The 21,545-nt window shown below is 41.6% G+C and overlaps 1 protein-coding gene across 2 annotated transcripts in view; it reads left to right on the forward strand.

The window, feature by feature from the left end:
- Nucleotides 1-21,545, forward strand: part of Susd5 (sushi domain containing 5) — a 68,708-nt gene that overhangs the window by 2,705 nt on the left and 44,458 nt on the right. For both annotated transcript variants that reach the window (XM_004857900.3, XM_021238661.2), the window contains exons 2-3: nucleotides 8,269-8,446; nucleotides 12,951-13,069. In XM_004857900.3, the coding sequence (XP_004857957.1) occupies nucleotides 8,269-8,446; nucleotides 12,951-13,069 (297 nt within the window). The remainder of the gene's footprint in view (nucleotides 1-8,268; nucleotides 8,447-12,950; nucleotides 13,070-21,545) is intronic.

Below are 21,545 nucleotides of genomic sequence, written 5' to 3' on the forward strand. Positions count from 1 at the left end.
TTCTTTGGGGAAGATACCCAGCAGGGGAATAGCCGGGTCGAATGGGACCTCTAGTCCTCATTCTTTGAGGTATCTCCATACTGATTTCCACAGTGGTTGCACCAGTCTACACTCCCACCAGCAGTGGAGCAGGGTTCCTCTTTCCCCACAGCCCCGCCAGCATTTCTTATTGGTTGATTTCTTAATAGCAGCCATTCTTTCTGGGGTGGGGTGGAATCTCAGCATTGTTTTCATTTGCATCCCTTGAATGACCAGTGATGTTGAACATTTTTTCATATGTTTATTTGCTATTTCTACTTCTTTGTTTAAAAAATGTCTGTTCATTCACCTTGTGTCCAGCTACATTACTGAATTTGGTTATTAAGTCTAGAAGACTTTTGGTGGATTTCTTGGGGTCTTCTATATAGAATATTGTGTCATCTGCAAATAATGACAATATGACTTCTTCATTTCGTATCTTTATTTCTTTCTGTTGTCTAATTGCCATGGCTAATGTTTCCAAGACTATATTGAACAGGAGTGGTGATAGTGGACATCCTTGTCTTGTTCCTGATTTTAGTGTGAAGGATTTCAGTTTTTGACCATTTAGTATGATATTGACTGTTGGGTTTTCATAGATGGCTTATATCAGATTGAGGTAGAGACAGTCTATTCCGATTTTTTGTAGGGTTTTTATCATAAATGCATGTTGGATTTTGTCAAATGCTTTTTCTGCATCTATTGAGATGATCATATGGTTTTTGTCCTTGGCTTTACTGATAGAGTGTATTACATTTATTGATATGGATGTGTGGAAACTTCCCTGGATCCCTGGGATGAATCCCACTTGGTCAGGGTGTATGATCTTCTTGATGATCTTCTGCATTCTATTTGCCACTACCTTATTAAGGATTTTTGCATCTATGTTCATTAGTGAGATTGGACTATAGTTCCCTTTTTTGGTTGGGTCGTTCTCTGCTTTGGGGATCAAGGTGATACTTGTTTCCAGGAATGAATTCGGGAATATTCCTTCCTTTTCAATTTCATTGAAGAGTTTAAACAGTACTGGCAGTAGTTACTCTCTAAATGTCTTGTAGAATTCAAGAGTGAAGCCATCAGGACTCAGGCTTTTCTTAGTTGGTAAGTTTTTAATTATGTTTTCAATTTCATTGATTGATATTGGGTTGTTTAGAATTTTTAGGCCTTCTTCGTTCAACGTTGGTAATTTATATGTATCTAGGAGTCTGTCCATTTTTTTCTGTGTTTTCCATTTTATTGGTGTATAGGTTCTCGAAGTAGGTATTGATGATACTCTGAATTTCTGCTGGGTTCCTTGTAATTTCATCCTTTTCATTCCTAATTGCATGGATTTGGGCCTTTTCTTTCCTTTTTCTGATAAGGTTGGCTAAGGGTTTGTCAATTTTGTTGATTCTTTTGAAGAACCAACTCTTGGCTTCATTGATTTTTTTTTTTGTATCATTCTCTTAGTCTCCATTGCATTGATTTCTGCTCTGATCTTTATAATTTCCTCCCTTGTATGAACTTTGGGTTTGTCCTGGTCTTCTTTTTCTAGAAGCTTGAGGTTCAGCATCAGGTTGTTTAATTGGGCTCACTCTGTTTTCCTAATATGAGTAGTCACTGCTATAAATTTCCTTTGTAAGACTGCTTTCATTGTGTCCGATAGATTCCGATATGTTGTATTGTCATTGTCATTTAATTGAAGGAACTGGCTGGTTTCTTCTTTAATTTCCTCTGTGACCCATTGGTTATTCAGACGTTTGTTGTTCAATTTCCATATGTTTATGAGATTTTTTGCAGTTTCTTTTGCTGTTGATCTGCAAATACTTTGCACTGTGGTCTCATAATACACAGGGGATAACTTCAGTTCCTTTACACTTGCTTAAACATGTTCTATGAGCGAGTCTGTGGTCTATTTTGGAGAACGACCCATGTGCAGCTGAAAAAAATGTGTATTCTGATTTTGTGGGGTGGAACACTGTAAACATCTGTTAAGTTCATTTGTTCAAGAGTTTGATTGAGTTCTAGTTTTTGTCTAGTTGATCTATCTATTTGTGACAGTGGGGTATTGAGGTCCCCTACTACTATTGTATTAGTGCTTATTTAATTTTTCATGTCTGTTAATATTTGTTTTATTTAGTTGGGTGCACTAATGTTTGGTGCATATATATTTATGATCGTCATCTCTTCCTCTTGGATTGTTCCCTTTACAAGGAGGTAGTGTCCTTCTTTGTCTCTCTTAATCAGTGTGGGTTTGAAATCCACTTGATCTGCAAAGAGGATAGCTACTCCTGATTTTTTTCAGGTTCCTGTCGCATGCAGTATTGTTTTCCACTCTTTAACTTTCAGTCTATGAGTTTCTTTTTGAATTAATTGTGTTTCTTGTATGCAGCATATTGTTGGATCTTGCTTCTTGATCCATTCTGCCAGTCTATTTCTTTTGATTGGTGAATTAAGACCATTAACATTCATGGTTATAACTGATATGTATTGACTTATCATTGTCAAGACTTTTTCTTTTTGTTGGATTCTCCCCCTTTGTGTTTAATTTCTTGCCGTGCCTGATGGATTCATTCTGCTGGGCTTCCTGGGGTTGTGATCCTCTTTGTCTTTTCCTAGGATATTGTCTAAAATTTTTTGGAGTGCTGGTTTGGTATCATGAAGTTCCTAAGGTGTTCTTTGTCATGAAAGTATCTTATTTCTCCATCAATTTTGAAAGATAGTTTTGCAAGGTACATCAATCTGGATTGGAGGCTGTTTTCCTACATTTGAAATACATCACTCCAAGCTCTTCTTGCCTTGAGGGTTTGCATTGAGAAATCTGCTGTGATCCTGATGGGCTTTCCTTTGTATGTGATTTGTTTCTTTTCTCTAACTGCTTATAGAACTTTGTTCTTCTGTGGGGTTTCTGGAACCTTAATAATTATATACCTATGTGTAGATTTTTTTTTTATCATGGCTAGTTGGAGTCCTATATGCCTCCCTTATCTGTATGTCAAGTTCTTTTCCCCTACTTGGGAAGTTTTCTGCCATTACTTCTGTGAAGAGTTTTTTTTATGTCATCTGCACTCTCTCCTGTTTCTCCGATCAGTCTTTTTTTTAAATTAATTTTATTGATACATTTTAGGTATACAATATAATGATATTCATCATTGGAAATTTGCACTTTTACATAATCTCTCTTGATTCTTATTTTTTCTCCATTCCCCTGGTCTCCCTCACTCCGATTAGTCTTATGTTATTATTCTTTGCATTGTCTGGTAGCTGCTGGATTGATTTCTTGTGGTCCCTTACAATTTTAAAGAAATTTTTCTTTTCCTGGTCACTAATTACAATCTTATCTTCTATATCTGAAATTCTTTCCTCACATTGGTTCATTCTGCTGCATAGACTTTCAATGAATTTTTTTAATCTAGAAATCTGTTTGCATCTGTTTTATGGATTCCATTTGTTTCCTATGTTGGGATTCCATCATGTTCCTCAGCTCCTCTATTTTTTTTTGGTCTGTGTCCTCTCTAGATTTATTAATCATGTCTTGCAGTATGGGCACAATCTCTGCTGTTGTCTGAGAAATTATTTCTGATTTCATTTTTTCCAGATCCTCTTTTGTTTCCAGTTCTGGGAGTCCAGGTGGTTGAGTATCAGCTGGTTTCATCTCATTTCCCTTTGAGGTTGCTTTAGGTGATCTGGAAGTCTGGTTTTGAGACTTGTTTATGCGTCTTCTCATTTCAAGGGGGGGGTGTGCTGCTGGCACTGGTACAGCTCACCTCCTCAGCGCTGGGGGGAGTGGTACAGTGGCCTGCAAGGCTCAGCTCCTTGACACTGGGGGTGGCTCTGCTCCTCGGTGCTGGGGACAGTGGTACCACGGCCCGGAAGGCTCCAAAACTTCCCATTTTAAAATATGCAACCCAGTGGCTTTTTAGTGTAATCATTACTTTGTGCACATACCATTTTTGTGAATCTAATTCTAATTCACCCCTGAATTAAACCCCATACCTATTAGCAGTCAGTCCACTGGTAATTCTTTAGTATTTTTGGCCTGATGTAGTTATAAAAATTAAGCTGATTTTAAGGAATGTAAGTATAATGAATTGGAGCTGTATTAACTTTTGAATAATGTATACTTTTGTACCAATTTTAATTCCTATTAAAGAAATATCTTTGCAGTCCATGAGTCCAGTGTGGCTGCATAAGTGGAATGCCACATAGATAAGGATCAATATTTTGTACCTATCTGGCTTGTTATGAGTCCAAGAAAGTTGAAGGCAGAAGTGTAATTAGACAAAAGGAAAGTGAAGACAACACTAAAGTACATGTCTCCTTCTTACCGATTGCCAGAAATGCTTCTTTTCCCCATCTCCATTTTCTTTTCTCCATTTCCTCAATGGAGAATTATAAATACACTTCCTTTTAAGAAATTCCACTTGCTGAGCTCCCACTTTTATAATAGAGCCATTGAAGAATTAGCTATATTATGAAAGGATTCTTTACTAAATGTGTGTTTAACTACCACCACTTCCCACACTTAGTTATTCGTGTGCTAAGTGACAGGAGGAAGAAATAGTGTTGACTAAATTGTGATGCATTACAGGTATTTGAAAATAATGCTCGCTTTAGCAGTGCATATACTACATTTGGAATGATACAGATATTTGAAGATATAGATTTGGTCAGAAACTATTTTTAAAAATAAGTTGATAAGAAAAATTCAAATGAAAAACATTTACTTTACATTTGACAAATTAGACATGTATCTCACACATAAAGGAGACCTGCTACTGTACCTTTATACTTTTAAAATGGAAAAAAATTTATATTAACTAAGTGCAAATGAACTGTTTTAAGTAATAATCATAGAAAAAGATTAATTAATTCAACAGATATTTCTTGAGTATCTACTATATAACAGGTACTGTCCTTGCTGGTAAAGGTAGAATGATGAAGTGAAATAGGTACTTTCTATCAAAGCTTACACACACGGTGGGGAAGAGAATCATCAGACAAATAATTCTATAAAAGAAGTGTGAAATTGCAACTTTGGTAACTGAAAAGATTAGAGAAGGTGCTCTGCCCTTCGGGAGAGCCTATGTTGGAAAAATTTGACTTGGTGCAGAGAATCTGAAAGATGAGTAGGAATTCAGTAGGGAAAGGAAAAGGAAGAGTGGAAGGAGGAGAATAAGTAGTATTTAAACAACCTGTAAGTGGTAGTACAAATGGGACATGTGGTAAGAGAGAGAGTGATTGAGGCAGAGGATGTAAGGCTGATGTGAGATGATGCTAGAGAAATCAGTACAGTGATAACTCGAGCCTCATAGAATAGGAGGTGGTTGAACAGTTTCAAGTAGTAGAATGACTGACCAGAACCCCCTCTTTCTTTTGAACTCAGGGCCTTCCCACTGAGTTATATCCTCAGTTCTTTTTTTAAATTTTGAGATAGGGTCTCACTAAATTGCCCAGGTTAGGCTCGAACTTGCAATCCTTCTGTCTCAGCCTTGAAAGTTCTGGGATTACAGAGGTGTGCTACCAGGCCCAGCCTCAGATTTGCATTTTGAAGAGATAACCCTAACTGTAAGATAGGGAGGGTAGGTTGAACAGGGCAAAAGTAGATGTAGAGAGACTTTATCAGATATTATTTCAGTTGTCTAGGAGAAAGATGGAGGTGAGTAGGGTGAATAGGAAAGGTTTGATCTGAAGAGAAAAGTGTGTCGTTTGTGTAAGGATGGTCTTTGAAACCATGAGTGGATGGAATGCTAGGGAAACTTTTTACAATGAGAAAACTTAGAACTGAACCTGAAGTGAGGGCAGTGGGTTTAGAATCATTGACTCTATTATGGAATATATTGGCCTGTAATTTTTGTTTCTTGTCAGGTGTGGGCGTCAGGGTTATGATGGTTCCTAAATGAACTGGAAAGTTGTTTCCTCTTCTGTTCTCTGAAAGGGTTGTTATAAGGTGAGACTTTTGTTTTGTTTTGTTTGTTTGTGGGCTTTGGTAGTAAGGTCATTTGCATTTGGAATTTTTCTTCTGGGAAATTTTGAAAAATTATTTTAATTAGTAGATAGAAGAATATTCAGATTTTAAATTTTATTTGTGTCAGTTTGCTAACTTTTTAAAAAAGAAATCTGCTCATTTCCCCTATTTTTGTCAGATGTACTGGAGCATACAACCTGATCATCTATAATCATCATTTCAGGCCCTTGGGGCCTGTGGAGAGGCTCCCTTTCTTTCTTGATATTGCTCATTTGTATTTTCTTGCCTTTTGCCTCAATCAGTCCTGCTGGGGGTTTATAAATTTTGTTGTTCTTTTGGAACAAAAAAACAACCCCAACTTCTGGCTTTATTTTCTCTAGTGTATGTCTGCCTTTCCACTTCATTGATTTCTGCTCTATATTGTTTCCTTCTTTCTACTTCTTTAGAAGCTGTGATTTTTGTAATTTCTTTTGAGGTTTTACAGATAAAATCTTAGATCATTGATATTTCAGTTACACCTCTTTTGTAACATGAGCCTTTAGGGCTACACATTTCCATTAAACTAGTTTCTCCACAAGTTTTTGTTCCTTAAATTAAAATGCTTTGTGATTGTTTCTTTGAGCACATGGTTCAGTTAGAAGTGTATTTTGTAATTTCATACTCAAGGAGATTTCCTACTTATTACTTTGTTATTGAGAGGAAATATAGGAGCACAATGATTCATCGACAAGAACATAACTGTTATGTATTACAGACATAAACTAATAAAAAAATCACTGACAGGGAACCAAACTGACTGGTTTTATATCTCCGCTGTGTGATCTTGAATATGTATTATGCTAAAAAATGGGGATAATAATAACACCTATATCAGTGTTGTTGTGAGGATTAACATAATGAATATTTGTAAAGTAATTTGAACAGCAGGCCCATCATAGATATTATGTAAGTATTTGACAAATTTTTTTAAAAAAGGATATTAGCTTGTATTGTGGTCCAAAAAAACGCTTAGTATGATTTTGGTTTTTTGAGATTGTGTTTTAGATTTGTTTTGTAGCTCAATATTTGATTATTTTTACAAATATTCTGTGTGTGCCCAAAATGAATCTGCATTCTGTAGTTTGGTGAGCAGTTAGGTATCTTGTTCTAGTAAGAACAATATATTATGAAAACTTTGCTAGCCAGGGGTGGTGACACAGGCCTGTAATCCCAGCACTCTGGGAGGCTGCGGCAGGAGTATCAAAAGTTTGAGCCCACCCTGGACAACTTAGCAAGACCTGGTCTCAAAATAAGATGGGGGAGGAATGGCCTGGGAGTATAGCACAAAGCAAAGACCTTGAATTCAGTTCCCAGTACTGGAAAAAAAATGCTGACAAATGGAAGTGTCTCATTCTACCTGTTTTTGTTTTGTTTTGTTTTTTCTTCCCTGGGTTTATGTTAAAGTAGATAAAGCTGCCCAAGGAATTACTTTATCCCTACTAGAGGATCCTGGGGACCACAGGGCTCCCTCCTACACCATGGTTTTCTTGCCTGAAGCTCTCTTTTGCTTTCTGCCTGGGCTTCCACCTCTGCCTAAATCCATGTTCTCATTCCCACATCTGTCACAAGTTCTTTGAGGCCCCTGCATGGTCACATATTGATGTGCTCCATGAAGCCAAGATGTGAGTAGGCGTGATCCAGGCTGTTTTGTCCAGTAGAAGAGAATGCAAATGAATTCATTGTGGGAAAGGCCTGAAGGGACCTAAGGCAAAGGAAGCCACCTTCTACGGAGAGCATCACCTCAGGGCTTCAGAAGGCAGAGGAAGGCAAAACTGAGCCCCGAATTAGTGCCTTGGAGACCAAGTGACCCAATTTAGGGGGACTTCAGACACTGAGCCCAGCCATGTAGTGGTTTGTAAAGCACTTTTTAAAAATTTGAATAACATAACCTGCAACATCCCAGAGCAGCTGGTTTTGTTTGCTTGTTTTTAAGAAGACAATAGCAAGCCAGGTGTGGTGGCCAGGTGTAGTCCCAGCTACTGGGGAGGCTGAGACAGGAGGATCATTCGGTCCACAAGTTCCAGACCAACCTGGGCAACATAGTGAGAGTCTGTCTAATTAAAAAAAAAAAAAAGAGCAAAAATGAAAACACCAGTATAATTGTCATCACTTGGTCCCAGGATGAGGTGCAGTGGGAGTTGCTGTGTTTGGGGCTCAGGCAATTGGGAAGCTACGTCTTGAGTGTCTTCCAGACAGTGCGTTTGCTCAGGTTAAGGTCCCATGACTCCTGGAGCCCACGTGTGTTTGTGCTTGTGCCCACACAGGGAAACTCTTCGCTCTGGAGTCTCAAAATGGCTCTCAGGGCCTGGACCTGGAGGCAGCTCAGCTCTCCTGCAAGAGCAGAGGCGCCCACCTGGTGTCTGCGGACGAGCTGCACAGGGTGGTCCAGGACTGTGCCCTTGCAGTGTGCACCACGGGGTGGCTGGCAGATGGCACCCTCGGGTAAGTCGGGATGGCCGGGCCGCATCCTCCTTTCCAGCTCACCCCAGTACCCCACCAGGGCTTATGCAGGGGCTCAAGCATACCCCTGGGGAGGACTTTACCAGGATAGGTAAAGTGCAGTGAACAGGGGCTTTCGGCACATTCCTGTTTCAAATTCTTACACAAAAACGTTCTTCTGGAGTTATGTCACAATTGTTCCTCCTTACTTTCTTATTTTGAATTTTTTCTTTAAGTTATAAAAATTCGTTGTAAAAATTTCAAGTGATACAAATATGTATAAAATTAATTTCTCTCTTCTTCCCCACTGCACAGGTAACGGCTTTTAATTTTTTAGTATATGTTCTTTATACCCTTCTTCCTGTTGCTGCTCATCTACATGTTGATGTGTAGGAACATGGGATGGAGGTTTTGAAACAGCCACCAAGGTTGGGGCGTGGTGGCAGGGGGTGATGGAGTGAGAATGATCAAAGTACGTTATGTGCATGTATGAATCTGCCAAGATCAAACTCATTCATTTGTGTAACCAGTAGAAAGCAAGCAATTAAATAGATAAATTCAATTTTTTTCTTTGTACCAGGGATCGAACTCAGAACCTTTTGCTTGCAAGGAAGGCAGTGGCACCACTGAACTAAATCCCCAGCAAATAAATTCAGTTTTTTAAAAATAAAGAAAAATGTGAAGGGCTTAGAGAACAGTGTCTGGCCCAGAATAAGCACCATGTATGTGTTTATTAAAAATACCTAAGAAATTTATCCTTATTATTTGAGATTAGAATCTCTATCAAGCATTCTCTTATCACTTAATTAATATTGATTAATAAGAGCATAGCCACCAATTCTTTCATGCCTCTCCCATCAAGAGGTGTGCTCTGTGTCTTCCTGCACACAGCACGATATGGTCTCTGCTGATAGAATATCTAAGAGTGACACTAGGTGACTTCTAGGGCTAGGGGGAAAATGCCATGCAGCTCCTACCTGAGTCTGGGAGACACGTGCCTTTGTAGACTTGAGCTGCTGTGTGAAGTCTAACTATGTGAGATGGCTATGCTGTAAGGAAGGCCACGCCACATGGAAGAGCCTCATGTAGGGTCCCTTGCCAACAGCTCCAACCAGTGTCACAGCCAAAAGCTACAATAAGTTGCCAGAGATGTGATCAAAGATGCTCCCAGATGATTTTATCTCCCATTGAGTTATTGTTGGCCTGTGAGTCTTCCCAGCTCAAGCCCTGGACATGATAAACTGGGCCAACCCATCCCCACCCCATGCCGTCTGTGTTCCCGACCCATGGAAGACTTGAGAGGAGTAATTCTGTGGCGAGCTGGGAGAAGACTTCCCAGTAGTGCTGTTCCTGCTCCCTAGTCATTCTCAGAGAAGGCAGGAGCGATTCCACTTTCTCCTTCATGCTAGAGGATTGGGAAAGAGCAAAACAGTTTCCAAGAGCTGCTTTGGTTGATGATGACCCTGTCCTGGCTAGCAGGGGGCCATGGAAGACACACAGCCCTGCCCACTCAGGCCTCCAAATGTATGAAGTGTAGAGCTGCAGCTGAATGAAGAGGACAACTGAGGCTCTAGCTGGAGTTTTTCCCTGAATCTGGAGCTGTGGTCCTCCCTGCCTTGCATTTTATATCCATGCTCCTTTCCATAATGTAGTCAAGTAAGGATATCTTTCATAACCTCATTCCTATTATTTCCTCATGTAATCAGGGTATTCAGAGATCCTGAGACTAGGCTGAGGTTTCCCAGACATTATAAGTCAGTCATTGTAAGGCTGGAAAGGCCTGTCTTCTGTGAGTTTGCTGTGAGTCATGTTAGAGGGTCTTTCTGCCTGTCAGGATGATACTTCTTTATAAGGAAAACATGCATGTAGTATATTACTATACAACACATTAAAATGTATTTTATCCTCCCATTTTAATATTTCTGGAACCAGGAAGTATCTGACCATTAGTATGTACATTTCACTGTGGGTCTTTTCTATGTGGCTCCCCAACCACACATACACTGAAAAGCAATTATTAAGTTTCTGGTGCATCTTATAGTTATGACATAATAGATATACAGCAGATCTGACCTATGTCCCCATGAATTTATATTGAGTGTATACATAAATCCAGAGAAGAATGAAGATCTAGAATGATGAATTCAGAGTTTGGGGCCACCAATTTCCTGGGAGCGTTTGCGTACTCCATAAAGGTGTCTGAAAAGCTGAGTGACAGACTCATCGGACTAGAATTGAGATTTGAATTCAACTTCTGCACAGGAGGGGACCTTGTGAGCCTTTTTGCTTTGGATTTGCACCTTGCTGAGCTGTCCTCCAGGAGAAAGAGGTAACTGGCCACAGGCCCTCCTAGGAGCAATAGCAAGCCATCAAATCTTCTGAAGCCTGGAATTTGGATAGAAGTGACTCTGGGCTCCAGTTTGAGGGCTCCAAAAGTCTAGAATAATCAATGCAAATGTCTTTTGAGAAAGACAATATTTTTCTATTTATTTCAACAAGCAATTTAGCCACTATAGGACTTCTCACACAATGCAAAATAACTAGTCATATGAGGAGAGAAGGCAAAAAAAAAAAAAATAGAATTCAGGAGGAGCAATAGCTAATAGAAGTTCCAGATATTGGCATTGGTAGATGCAGACTTAAACTACCCTTAAAATGTTTAACGATAAACCAGGGGTGGTGGTGCATATCTGTAACCCCAGCACTTGGGAAGCTGGGGACCAGCCTGAGCTATATGGTGAGTTCAGGGCCTGCCTAGAATGCGTAGTGAGACCCTGTCTCACAACAGACAGACAAACATGTTCCGAGATATAAAGGGCAAGAAGTTTGGCAGAGGATGTGAACTGATTAAAAACAACTAAATGGAAACTCTAGAAATGAAAAACACAATAACTAAAATCAAAAACTTGATGGATTTAAGTGCAGACTTTAAAAAGCCAGGATTTAATAGCAGATTAAAGTGCCAAAGAAGCCAGGCATGATGGCACATGTGTGTAATTCCAACATTCTGGGAGGCTGAGGCAGGAGGATCTCAAGTTCAAGCACATCCTGGGAAACTTAGTGATTTAGTGAGACCCTGTCTGAAAATTTTTTAAAGGGCTGGGGATGTAGCTCAGTACAAAGGCCCTGGGTTCAATCCCCAGTATAAGGAGAAAAAAAGCAAAATGGATTATTAGTAAATTAGAAGATAGTTCAGAGGGAGATATCCAGAATAAGTAACGGGGGCCAGGGGGATGAAAAGTGTAGAGGGAAGGAGAAAAAGACAAAGAAGATACATGTAATTAGAATTCTAAAAGGAGAAGAGAAAAAAAAGTGGAGTAAAAGCAACATGAGAATGATTGACAGCTGAAGAAAAACATGAAGAAGCCAGGTATGGTGGTGCACACCTGTAATCCCAGCACTTGCGAGGCTGAGGCAGGAGGATCACCATGAGTTTGAGGCCAGCCTGGGCTACATAGTGAATTCAAGGCCAGCAAGCACAGATTCAAGAAGTCCTGCAAAGCCCAACTAGGACACATAAAAAGAAATCCACAACTTGGCCCATCATGGAAAGACTGGTAGGAATCAAATATAAAGAAAAAAACATTGAGAAAAATAATAGTCAAATCAATACAGAGAAAAAAGCTAGTGCCCTTCCCTCCCCCCAAAAAAGAATTCAAACAGTCCAAAATAGGGAAAAGGAAGGATGAAAGGCAGAAGAATGGGTAGAACGTGTAAGATAGCAGAAATTGGTGATTCAATTAAGTATAAGTAGACAGATGCTCATTATTAGAAAAGATTGTCAGATGGCTTTTGTTTGGGTCAGGTTGGGCTTTTTTGTTTTTGTTTTTTTATATAGGGTCTTGCTCTGCTGCTCAGACTGGTCTGAAACTCATGCCCTCTACCAATCCTCCTAACTCAGCCTTCCAAGTAGCTAGGGCCACAGGCATGTGCCACTGTGCCAGCTTGCCAGGTGAATTTTTAAAAACGTAACTATGTGCTGCGTACCAAAGATATTCCTAAATCAATCATGGGACAAAATATAGATTATAAAGGAAACTAGCGCATATTTAGAATTGGGTAATGTCAGAAAAATACCCAAACCAATGGAGTGCTACTAAAATTATACCTAGAAGGAAATAAACAGCATGTTTATTGTTTGTATTAGCAAATGAATAAAGCTGAAAGTTCATGAACTAATGACCTATCTTAAGAAATTTGAAGAAAAAAAAACAGGAAAAAGGGCAGAATGTTATGAAGTAAAAAATATACTAGAAGAGACCAACAATGTTTTGCCTCTGAAACTTGTAGTGATACCAGGGACTTCAACTCAAGCCTTCCTGAATGTCTTCTTGAATGTTGACCTTCACTTGGGGAGAATGTTTCCATATTGACGCTTTCAGTCGAAGCTCATGAATCAGAAAAATATCAGCTGAGTTGGAGCTGATAGCAGAAAAGAATTATTCTTTTCCATTTTTTTCAACTCAAAGAAGTTCTGCTAACCCAGTGTCTCCTTTGTCTGTTTCAGGACAACTGTCTGTAGCAAAGGAAGTGGTGAACAGCAAATCACGAGAGCTGTTGATGTGCGAATTGAGAACAACCCAGCTCCTGGAGGCCTGCACAGTGCCCTTTGTATTAAGGATGAAGGTCAGTACCACCATCTTTGTAAAGGTCGTGGAGGGTGCAGTCTTGGCAGTTGCTGTCTTAGAATCGGTTCAAGAGAAGTCTCTGAGGTGAGGACTCTCTGAACATGATTTACAAGAAGACTTCCAAGAAAAGCCAATTGGGAAGGGAGTAATTGGAGAGGAAAGGGAAGGTGGCCAAGCAGAGGTGCAGTATTAAGTGAAGTTCACAGTGGTGGTGAGGAAGGGTAACTTAGTCCTAGTCTCTCAGGAAACCTCTAGAGGCAGAGTAAGGGAGCTGGAGTATTCATACCACTGCACCTGTCAGTCATTGGCAAAGGGATACTTCAGGAGACACAAATGCCCAGGCTCTTCTGGGTCTTTGTTTATTTGTTTGAATAGGCAAAAGGTTCCAGTAACCTGAATGCTACCCTCCAATAAATAAGCACGGTGCCCACCAAGAATGCCTGGGCATGGGAATGGTCTGGGTCTCTAAGGATAAGGGCAGAGCCCTGACAATACCTGCACTTCAGTCTCATCATAGCAAACAGAAAAAAGAAAAAGTCCTTTTTCCCCCAGAAGGAAATTTATAGGACTTAGAAAACAGCTCTTAGGAAGGAAAATTCAACTTCCTTTTGGAAAATCAGCTGAGTGGTGGGGGAGAAAACCATAAAGAAGTCTGTGGGGCAGCATTTCCTGAGCACCAAAATAAGTACACCTTCATTATCCGAAACACATGCTGTTGAAGGGGGATGTTCATGCTAATGCAAAAAAAGTCAGTTTCTTAATCATTAGTCATAGAAATCAGTACAGGTTCTGCTTGGCTGCACGCTACACTCACCTGGGAAGTATTAAAATATACTGATGCCTGGGTGCTAGCCCTAGAAATTCTGCTATAAATGTTTTGGGCATTAAGGTTTTAACCATCCCAGTGATTTTAAAGCACAGTCTAGGTTGAGAACTACTTTTATAATGCAGGGTTTCCCAAACTTCCCTGATCATTAGAAATAGCAAGCAGATGCACTTGTTAAAATACAAATCCTGCTAGGTGTGGTGGTGCACACCTGTAATCCCAGCCCTCAGGAGGCTGAGGCAGGAGGATTTTCATGAGTTTGAGGCCAGCCTGGACCACATAGTGAGTTCAAGGATAGCCTGAGTTATAGAGCAAGACCCTGTCTCAAAAAAAAAGAAAAAAAGTCCTCATCTCCAGGGAAGAGGTTAGAGGAGGTGTGAATGTAAGAGCTATGGTGAAACTTAAGGTGCTCAAAGATGCTTGTGAGGTGTTTATTAACAAGGGGCCTCTCTCCTGCTATGGGGTCTCTGTCCAGGGAGATTCATCATTAGCTGATTTCTATGGAAGAGTGTTAGGGGAGTCATCGATCCAGTCAAGCAACCAAGAAATGTGGCACTGTGATTTGTCTCTCTTTTTTTTCCCACATAATTAAAATGATCCTTTGAATCACAAACATAGACAGAGTCAGGTCCCTGAAGGAGACAGGACACAGCCAGAAGAACCAGGATGACATTTCTTCAGTGATCTGAAATAAGTAGTGTGCTAGCTCTTTCCCCTGATGAATGAGAAGCGTCAGTTAGCTCTTGTGATAAAATGTACTATTCCACAATGTAGCGCCTTATGAGGACTATTTATTTAGCTCACAACTTTGTGGACTGCTAATTTATGCTGCTCTTCTGCTAGTCTTGGCTGGGCTTGCTAATGGGATTGTGGTAAGCTGCTTGCTAGCAGGTAGCTTGGGTGCTGGTGGGGCTGGGGAAGGCTGAGCCATGTGTTCCTCATCATGCAACCATTCCGCCTGAAATTTCCACCTCACGACCATCACACAGGTTTCGTGAGTTTAAGGGTGTGTCCCATTTGCCCACAATCGTAGTGCATGAAGCTGGAGATAGGAAACATTCATTCATGTCCTAAAGGATATGATGATTGAAGCCATGATAAGGACTCCATATTTGAGTTGTGGGCAAACCAACACAGTGTGCCTCCTGATGTGTTGCACTTAGAAGAACAAATTGATTGAATAAGATCACTGCCCCAACCCCCCACATAACTCAGTCTAATCACCAGGCAACAATGACAAAGCTGAAATTGAGAAGCATCCTACTCTTTAAAGGAAAATGTTGAAGATAAGAAAGACAAAGGCACAGCAATCTTTCTAGATTAAAATAGCATAAAAAGACTTGACAACCAAATGCAGCTTTTGATCTTGGATTGTATAGACTAGGAAAAAGTAGCTATGTTTGATGAAATTTGAATTTGGATTATGAATTTAAAATAGTATGGTATCAATGTTTAAATTTCCTGATTTTGGTAACTGTACCACACTTACATAAGAGAATATGCTTGTTCTTAGGAAATGTATGCCAAGGTTTTTAGTGGCAAAGAGACAGCATATTTACAATATATTCTCAAAGGATTCAAAAAAGAATCATTGGCATAAATACACGTGTGTACATACTCATGTATATGTAGAAACACACACATGTACACATAGAAAGTGCTTCCACTTATATTCACGTGTGTGTATGTAGAGAGAGACAGAGAGAAAGGAGAATGATAGAACAAAGACAGGGAGAATTAATACACATTGATGAACCTGGGTAAAGGGTATATGGGAGTTCTTTGTTCTTACGATTTTTCTGTAAATATGAAATTATAGAAAAATTTCAAAAGAAATCTATATACTCCTTCAGAAACATCACTAACAAACAAAATAAACTCTCCATCAATTCCCAGAATTGCACAAAAGAAAACTAAATAAACCCTCCAAAACACAAAAAACCCTGAGGCCCAGAGAGCCAAATACGTGATGCAAAATTGGAAGGTGCTAAGGCCCATCACTTCAAGGGCAGCTTACCAGACAGCCTAGCAGCAAACAGTCTTCTAATGTTCAAAGAGCAGAACATCAGGGCTGGCAGTGGCCTTCAGGCTTGCTGAGCTGACTCCCATGTGTGAGCTGGGCAGAGCAATATGCTGGGAGTCACAGACAGACCAACATAATGTGCCTCCTGATATGTCGTATGCATATCAGGTGCCTGACACCTACCCAGGTGTGTGTGAAGACTGGCTTCCACCTCAATACAGCAGGCACAGTTACAGCCGACACAGTCATGTGCTTGAGGACCCTGCATCCAAAGGCACTTTGTCTGGGCCTGGCACAGCCTTCCCTCCCTACCCAGAGGGCCACACTAGGCAGAGAGCTTATGTGGAGAAGACTGGGGTCTTGGGCTGTAGGGCTGACCAGTGAGGAGGCTTTAGGTGAGCCATGAAGGAGACTCAGAAAGGCATATTGAAGTGGACTGAGGGTCACAGGGCTGTTTCTCCTGTGGCTTCCTAGAAAAGCAGTGTGGTCACCCCACGGTCACTTAGAGCGAGTTCTTCCCTGTCCCTCTCCCTTCTTCCTTTAGAAAGAGCACAAACCATACCACAAGGCCCTTCACCCTTTTCAGTGGAGTTGCAACTTTTCCTCAGTACAGCCTTTGTTGAACAGCACCATTGGCAAGGGAAATCTCTTTGCTGATGAAGGTGTAGTGCCTTGGCAGGAGTCAAGGAGAGCAGACTAGGCTGTAGTTTGCTGTGTGTGTGTGTGTCTGTGTGTGTGTGGGAGGTGAGGCCCAGTGCACACTCTGGTGCAGATTTCTCCAGAGGTCACCTCTTGCTGCTGAGACTTCACTAAATGCTGCTCTGCTGCTTCCCATGGGTGAGACAGGAGGAACAAAGAGTGCTAACTCCAAAAGTGGCCAACCTGTGCCTCAGCCAGAGCCTAGAAGGAAAATAGGGTCTGGGAAACATTCAGGCAGCTTCCTTCTGCTTTATTGAAATAAAGTTCATCACCAAAGTAGACTTCTCTTATTTTCCTTCCAGTATTTTTATTTCACTGACAGTGAATTTCCAGCCCGGTGGTGATCTCACTTAAACTAATAAGTGAAGTTATTTTTAACCAACTGGATGCTGATGAAATAAGTCACTTCTACTGGGGTTTTCTGGCTTCACTTCTCTTGGCCCCTTGTCCACGGGGTCCATGACTTGGGGTCTGAAGGCATCCGGTTTCCTTTCCCCTCTGTCAGTCCCACTGGAAGGCTCCATTCTGTGTGCTTCTGTTTCTTCCCCTTGAGACAGGGTTGGCCTTGCCACCCTTCCCCACCAGCCACCCTCATCTTCTCAGTGCTGTGCTCTTCTTGCCCTACTGTATTCTTCTTTTACGTACTTCACAGTCCCAAAAACTTCCCTTAAAAACTGGAATGAATCATTTCCTTTTTGTCCTCAAGAAGAGAACTGGCTATTCATCCTTCTTTGAGAATGATCAGAAATTTTTAATTTTTTTTGTACTGGGGATTGAACCTAGGGCCTCACGGATGCTAGGCAAGTACTTTGCCACTGAGCTACATCCCCAGCTTAAAGAATTTTTGAGAGCAGCCAATTCCTGGGACTGCCTGGAGGAGACTCTGAGGACTGCCTGGTGTGTGTGTGTTTGTGTGTGTATGTGTGTGTGTGTGTGTGTGTGTGTAAGGGTTTCCAGCTGTGATCACAAGACTGAAACCATTAATTGCTCTGTTTAGAACAGCTGTGAGAGCATATTTAGTTCAGCATCTCTCAAGGAAGTGTGAAAAGATTCATTGCCATTGACCTGGTGTTGGCCTTTTGTTTATTTGTCCAGAGTCATGCAAAGTTCATTGCTCATACTTGTGGGTACTTCACAGACGATAGACAAACTGATGGAGGGCTCATCTCTACCCTTGAGTTTACAGTATATCAGGATAGGCGAGAAATGAACACGTTTCCATGACACAAAACAGAAGGGTAATTTGGGAGTGAGGCAGTAGCACTTGAAGTGAAATCTGATGAGGCTAGTGGGTAAGCAAGGAAGGACAGGACAGTGCAGAGAGAAAGAACAGGAGAAGCTATGGCTACAAGTATAAAGACCTGAGTGGTTCCAGATAGGCCAGCTCTGGATGAGCCCTTGTCCTGATGCTCCAGAAGAGGTAGCCATGTTCAGAACATTCCAATAACTGCTGGGAAGGTCTGAGGTATCTGCAGAGAGCAGCCCAGATAATCCCCATGCCATGAGCAGTGATGATACCTTCCCTGCGCGCGCCCCCACACACACACACACACTGGGCATGGATGATTTTCAGGTCTTCTTTTGTCAGGACCGAAGCTTCTCACTACAAGAACATGGACTGGACCAGTCAAACAGCCAATTCTTAGGAATGCCAAGGGCAGCCAGAAGAATGTTGCCAAGGGGTCTTTTGAGCACTGGAGCAGACAGTTCTGTGATGTCTTTGCACCTGGAGCTGTAAGCACCAACAACCAGCACAGACATCTGCACTTCTGTGTTGGTTGACAGAGCTGGGGCTTCACTTTAGACTGGTCAGTGTATTTAGAATTATGATTTTCTGGCATGTAGTAAATGTGAGAAATCAAAACCCCCACCTTGCAGACACACAAGAGTCCCCAGAGCTGAGAGCACCAGCTGTCCTCAAGCTCTCCTGAACTGTAGGGGGTCTGTGTGGCCTTCAAGCAGGCTTATAGCTACTTTCCCTTGTGCTATTTCACAATAGCCTCTGGGGCTGCAAGAGTTACTTGCTTAACAATAGACCATCCTTCACTTTCCTAGAAGGGGCCTTTATGTGGCTCAGAGTTCTGGAAGAAGACAGAAGGCACAGCACAAGGTGTGCTCCCCATAGAACAAAGACTACATGCACATTTACAGCATCTTTATTGGAAGCATTTGAATTACTTGTCTGAATCCTGGCAGTGACTTGTAGAGGCTCCAAGAGTTAAAACTTGCCCAAAGCCATAGTTAACAAGAGACTAATATGTGGATCTTTCAGACTCCAAAGCCCACAGTGTCTTCTGCTCCTCACACAGCATCCCATGGGAGCTGCTGTGGCTTTGGCCCTCCATGTGGCAGATGCTGCCCAAGAACTGTGTGGCATTGCATAGTAGCAGTTGGTGACCAGCTATCTTCTCACAGAGTTGGGTCCCTCTCTATTAAGTGTTTGGGGCCCCAGATTCCAGCAGCTTTTCTGGTTTTGTTTCATAATGTAGATACCCTAGCCTTTCATATCTCACCTCTCCTTGATCAAGATGAGCTGAGAGAAACATGGGGGTTGTGGGGAAGAACCTGAGTGCTATAAGGGCTACATGCTAGGTCACGGGAAGTGGGCTAGATTGCTAGATTGCTCTAGTTGTGTGCAGAATCCACCTGCTTGTTATGTAGGGCTTTCATCCAAGCACACTCCTCCCTGGGAGTCCAAGATTAAAGCCTCCAGGACTTCTGACTCATGTACAATTTGGACACAGAGCTGCCTTCTCACTGTCTCTTGGGCACCTCCCTATATCCATCAGTGCCTGGCCTGCCTCAGTGTACTCATTAGTAAGGTTAGTAAAGCCCCAGACATGGGGCTCAAATTCACTCAACTAGCTCTCCTAGTATAACTTTTAGGCAGCCCATGAACTTGCAGCATACACTTGGACTCTTCTTGAAGACACTCCTTTAGGTAGAGCACAAGTGACATTCTCCCTGTCTGTTGGGGCTGAGACTTACAGGTGTATTTTGCAGATGAAAAATGTTTAATGGAAGAAGCAACAGTCATCCATGACTTCAGATGTAGGAGGGCCTAGTTTGGTGTATCTGTGGAAATTTCATCCACACCTCCCTCAAATTTCAGAATCTTGGGCCGGGGATTTAGCTCAGTGGTTCTGCTGCTTGCCTTGCAAGCCCAAGGACCTGAGTTCAATCCCCGGTACCAAAAGAAAAATTTCAGAATCTTATTTAGTATGATTGATTCCACTAATAATGGAGGAACCACTAAGCAGAGGTAATGCCAGGAGAATCCTGAGGTGGTGAGACAGCTCACCCAAATGCATTCCAGAAGCCAGGACTGGGGAAAAGCAAGGGGTAGAGTTTACAAATACAGTCTTACAAATACTTTGATGATCCTCTTCAGATGTCAAACATTGACTACCAGTGTTACAGCCCCTCTTGGATGCAGCTGGGTTCTAGGAGAAGCGTCTGTGATGTTGCCTGTGGGAATGCAGTGTCTGCAGGAGGGGGTGGGGAGCAGGAGGCCATTCAGACCATCAGGGACAGAGGCAGAATTATCTTCTGAACCCAAACTATTAATGGAGTCTCCTCTGGTCAGTGGAAGGAGCTTTTACTTTCCACATGTCATGCTCCTCTACTAAGTGAATGCCTTAACCATGATCATTTAAGGAAAGAAGAAAGGGAGAAAGAAAGGAAGAAGGAGAGGGAAGTGGGGGGAAGGAAAGAAGAAATAGTGATTAGAATGGATGGAACACATCTGAGTCCATTTGGGCTGCCCTCACAGAGTATCATAGACTGGTAGCTTATAAGCAACAAAACTTTACTTCTCACAGATCTAGAGTCCGAGATCAAGATGCTGGCAGGCTAATGTCTGATCAGGGCCACTTCCTGTTCCATAGATGGCCATCTTCTTGCTGAGTCCTCACATTGCAGAAAGAGTGAGGGAGCTCTCCGGGGACTCTTCATTCAGGGCACCAATCCTGATAATGAGGGCTCCTCACAATCACCTACCAAAGCCCCTACCTCTTAAACCATCACAGTGGAAGTTAGGATTTTGACATATGAATTTAAGAGGGAAACAAACATTCAGTTTATAGTATTCCACCCCAGTCCTCTCAAATTAGTGTCCTTCTCACATACAACATATATTCATTACATCCCAACAGCCCAAAGGTCTTAACTTATTCCAGCATCAATTCAAAAGTCTAAAGTCCAGTCTCATCTAAATATCATCTAAGTCAGCTATGGATGAGGAGGGTTCCATCCATCTTGAGGCAATTTTTTTTTCTAATTGTGACCTATGAAACCAAACAAATTCTATAGTTTCCAATACAGTGGCAGGACAGGCATTCCAAAGGGGAGAAAATAGGAAAACAAAAAGGGGCAACAGATTCCAAGGAAGCCCAAATGACGAAGCAGATCCAGTGAGGACTTGAGAATAGTCATCTTGGGCTTGATGGTCTGCCCTCCAGGCACACTGAGGTGGAGATGCCACCTTCTCACTCACTGGAGGACTGCAAGTTCCAGGTCAGCCTGGGCAACTTAGCAAGACCTGTCTAAAAATAAAATTTCAACAAGGGCTGTAGCTCAGTGGTAGAGTACTTAGCCAGAAGGTAGAAGACCATAGGTGCCAGCATGAGAGAGAGAAAATCAAACATTGAGCAGCTTTATAGGTATATTCTGATTCTAAAATTGTGTTTTCCACAGTGGTCCACACATTGTCTCATTTAATCATCAAAGCAGTACTGTCTTTATTCAGTTGAAGAAGTTGAAGAACAGAGAGGTTTGGTGTCTTGTCTCTGGTCACTGTTCCTGGAAGAAGCAGATGGAAGCCCTTGGCCCATAAACATTCCTGCCTCATTCTTCCCAGTTCTGTGTAGCAGATGATGCAAACATCACCACCATTTTTGTTGACCTTGAGCCTACAGCTCCAATTGT

Source organism: Heterocephalus glaber, unplaced genomic scaffold (genome assembly GCF_053883595.1).
Source record: "Heterocephalus glaber isolate CG9 unplaced genomic scaffold, H.glaber_assembly_v1.0 deba00001472, whole genome shotgun sequence".
NCBI lineage: Eukaryota > Metazoa > Chordata > Mammalia > Rodentia > Bathyergidae > Heterocephalus > Heterocephalus glaber.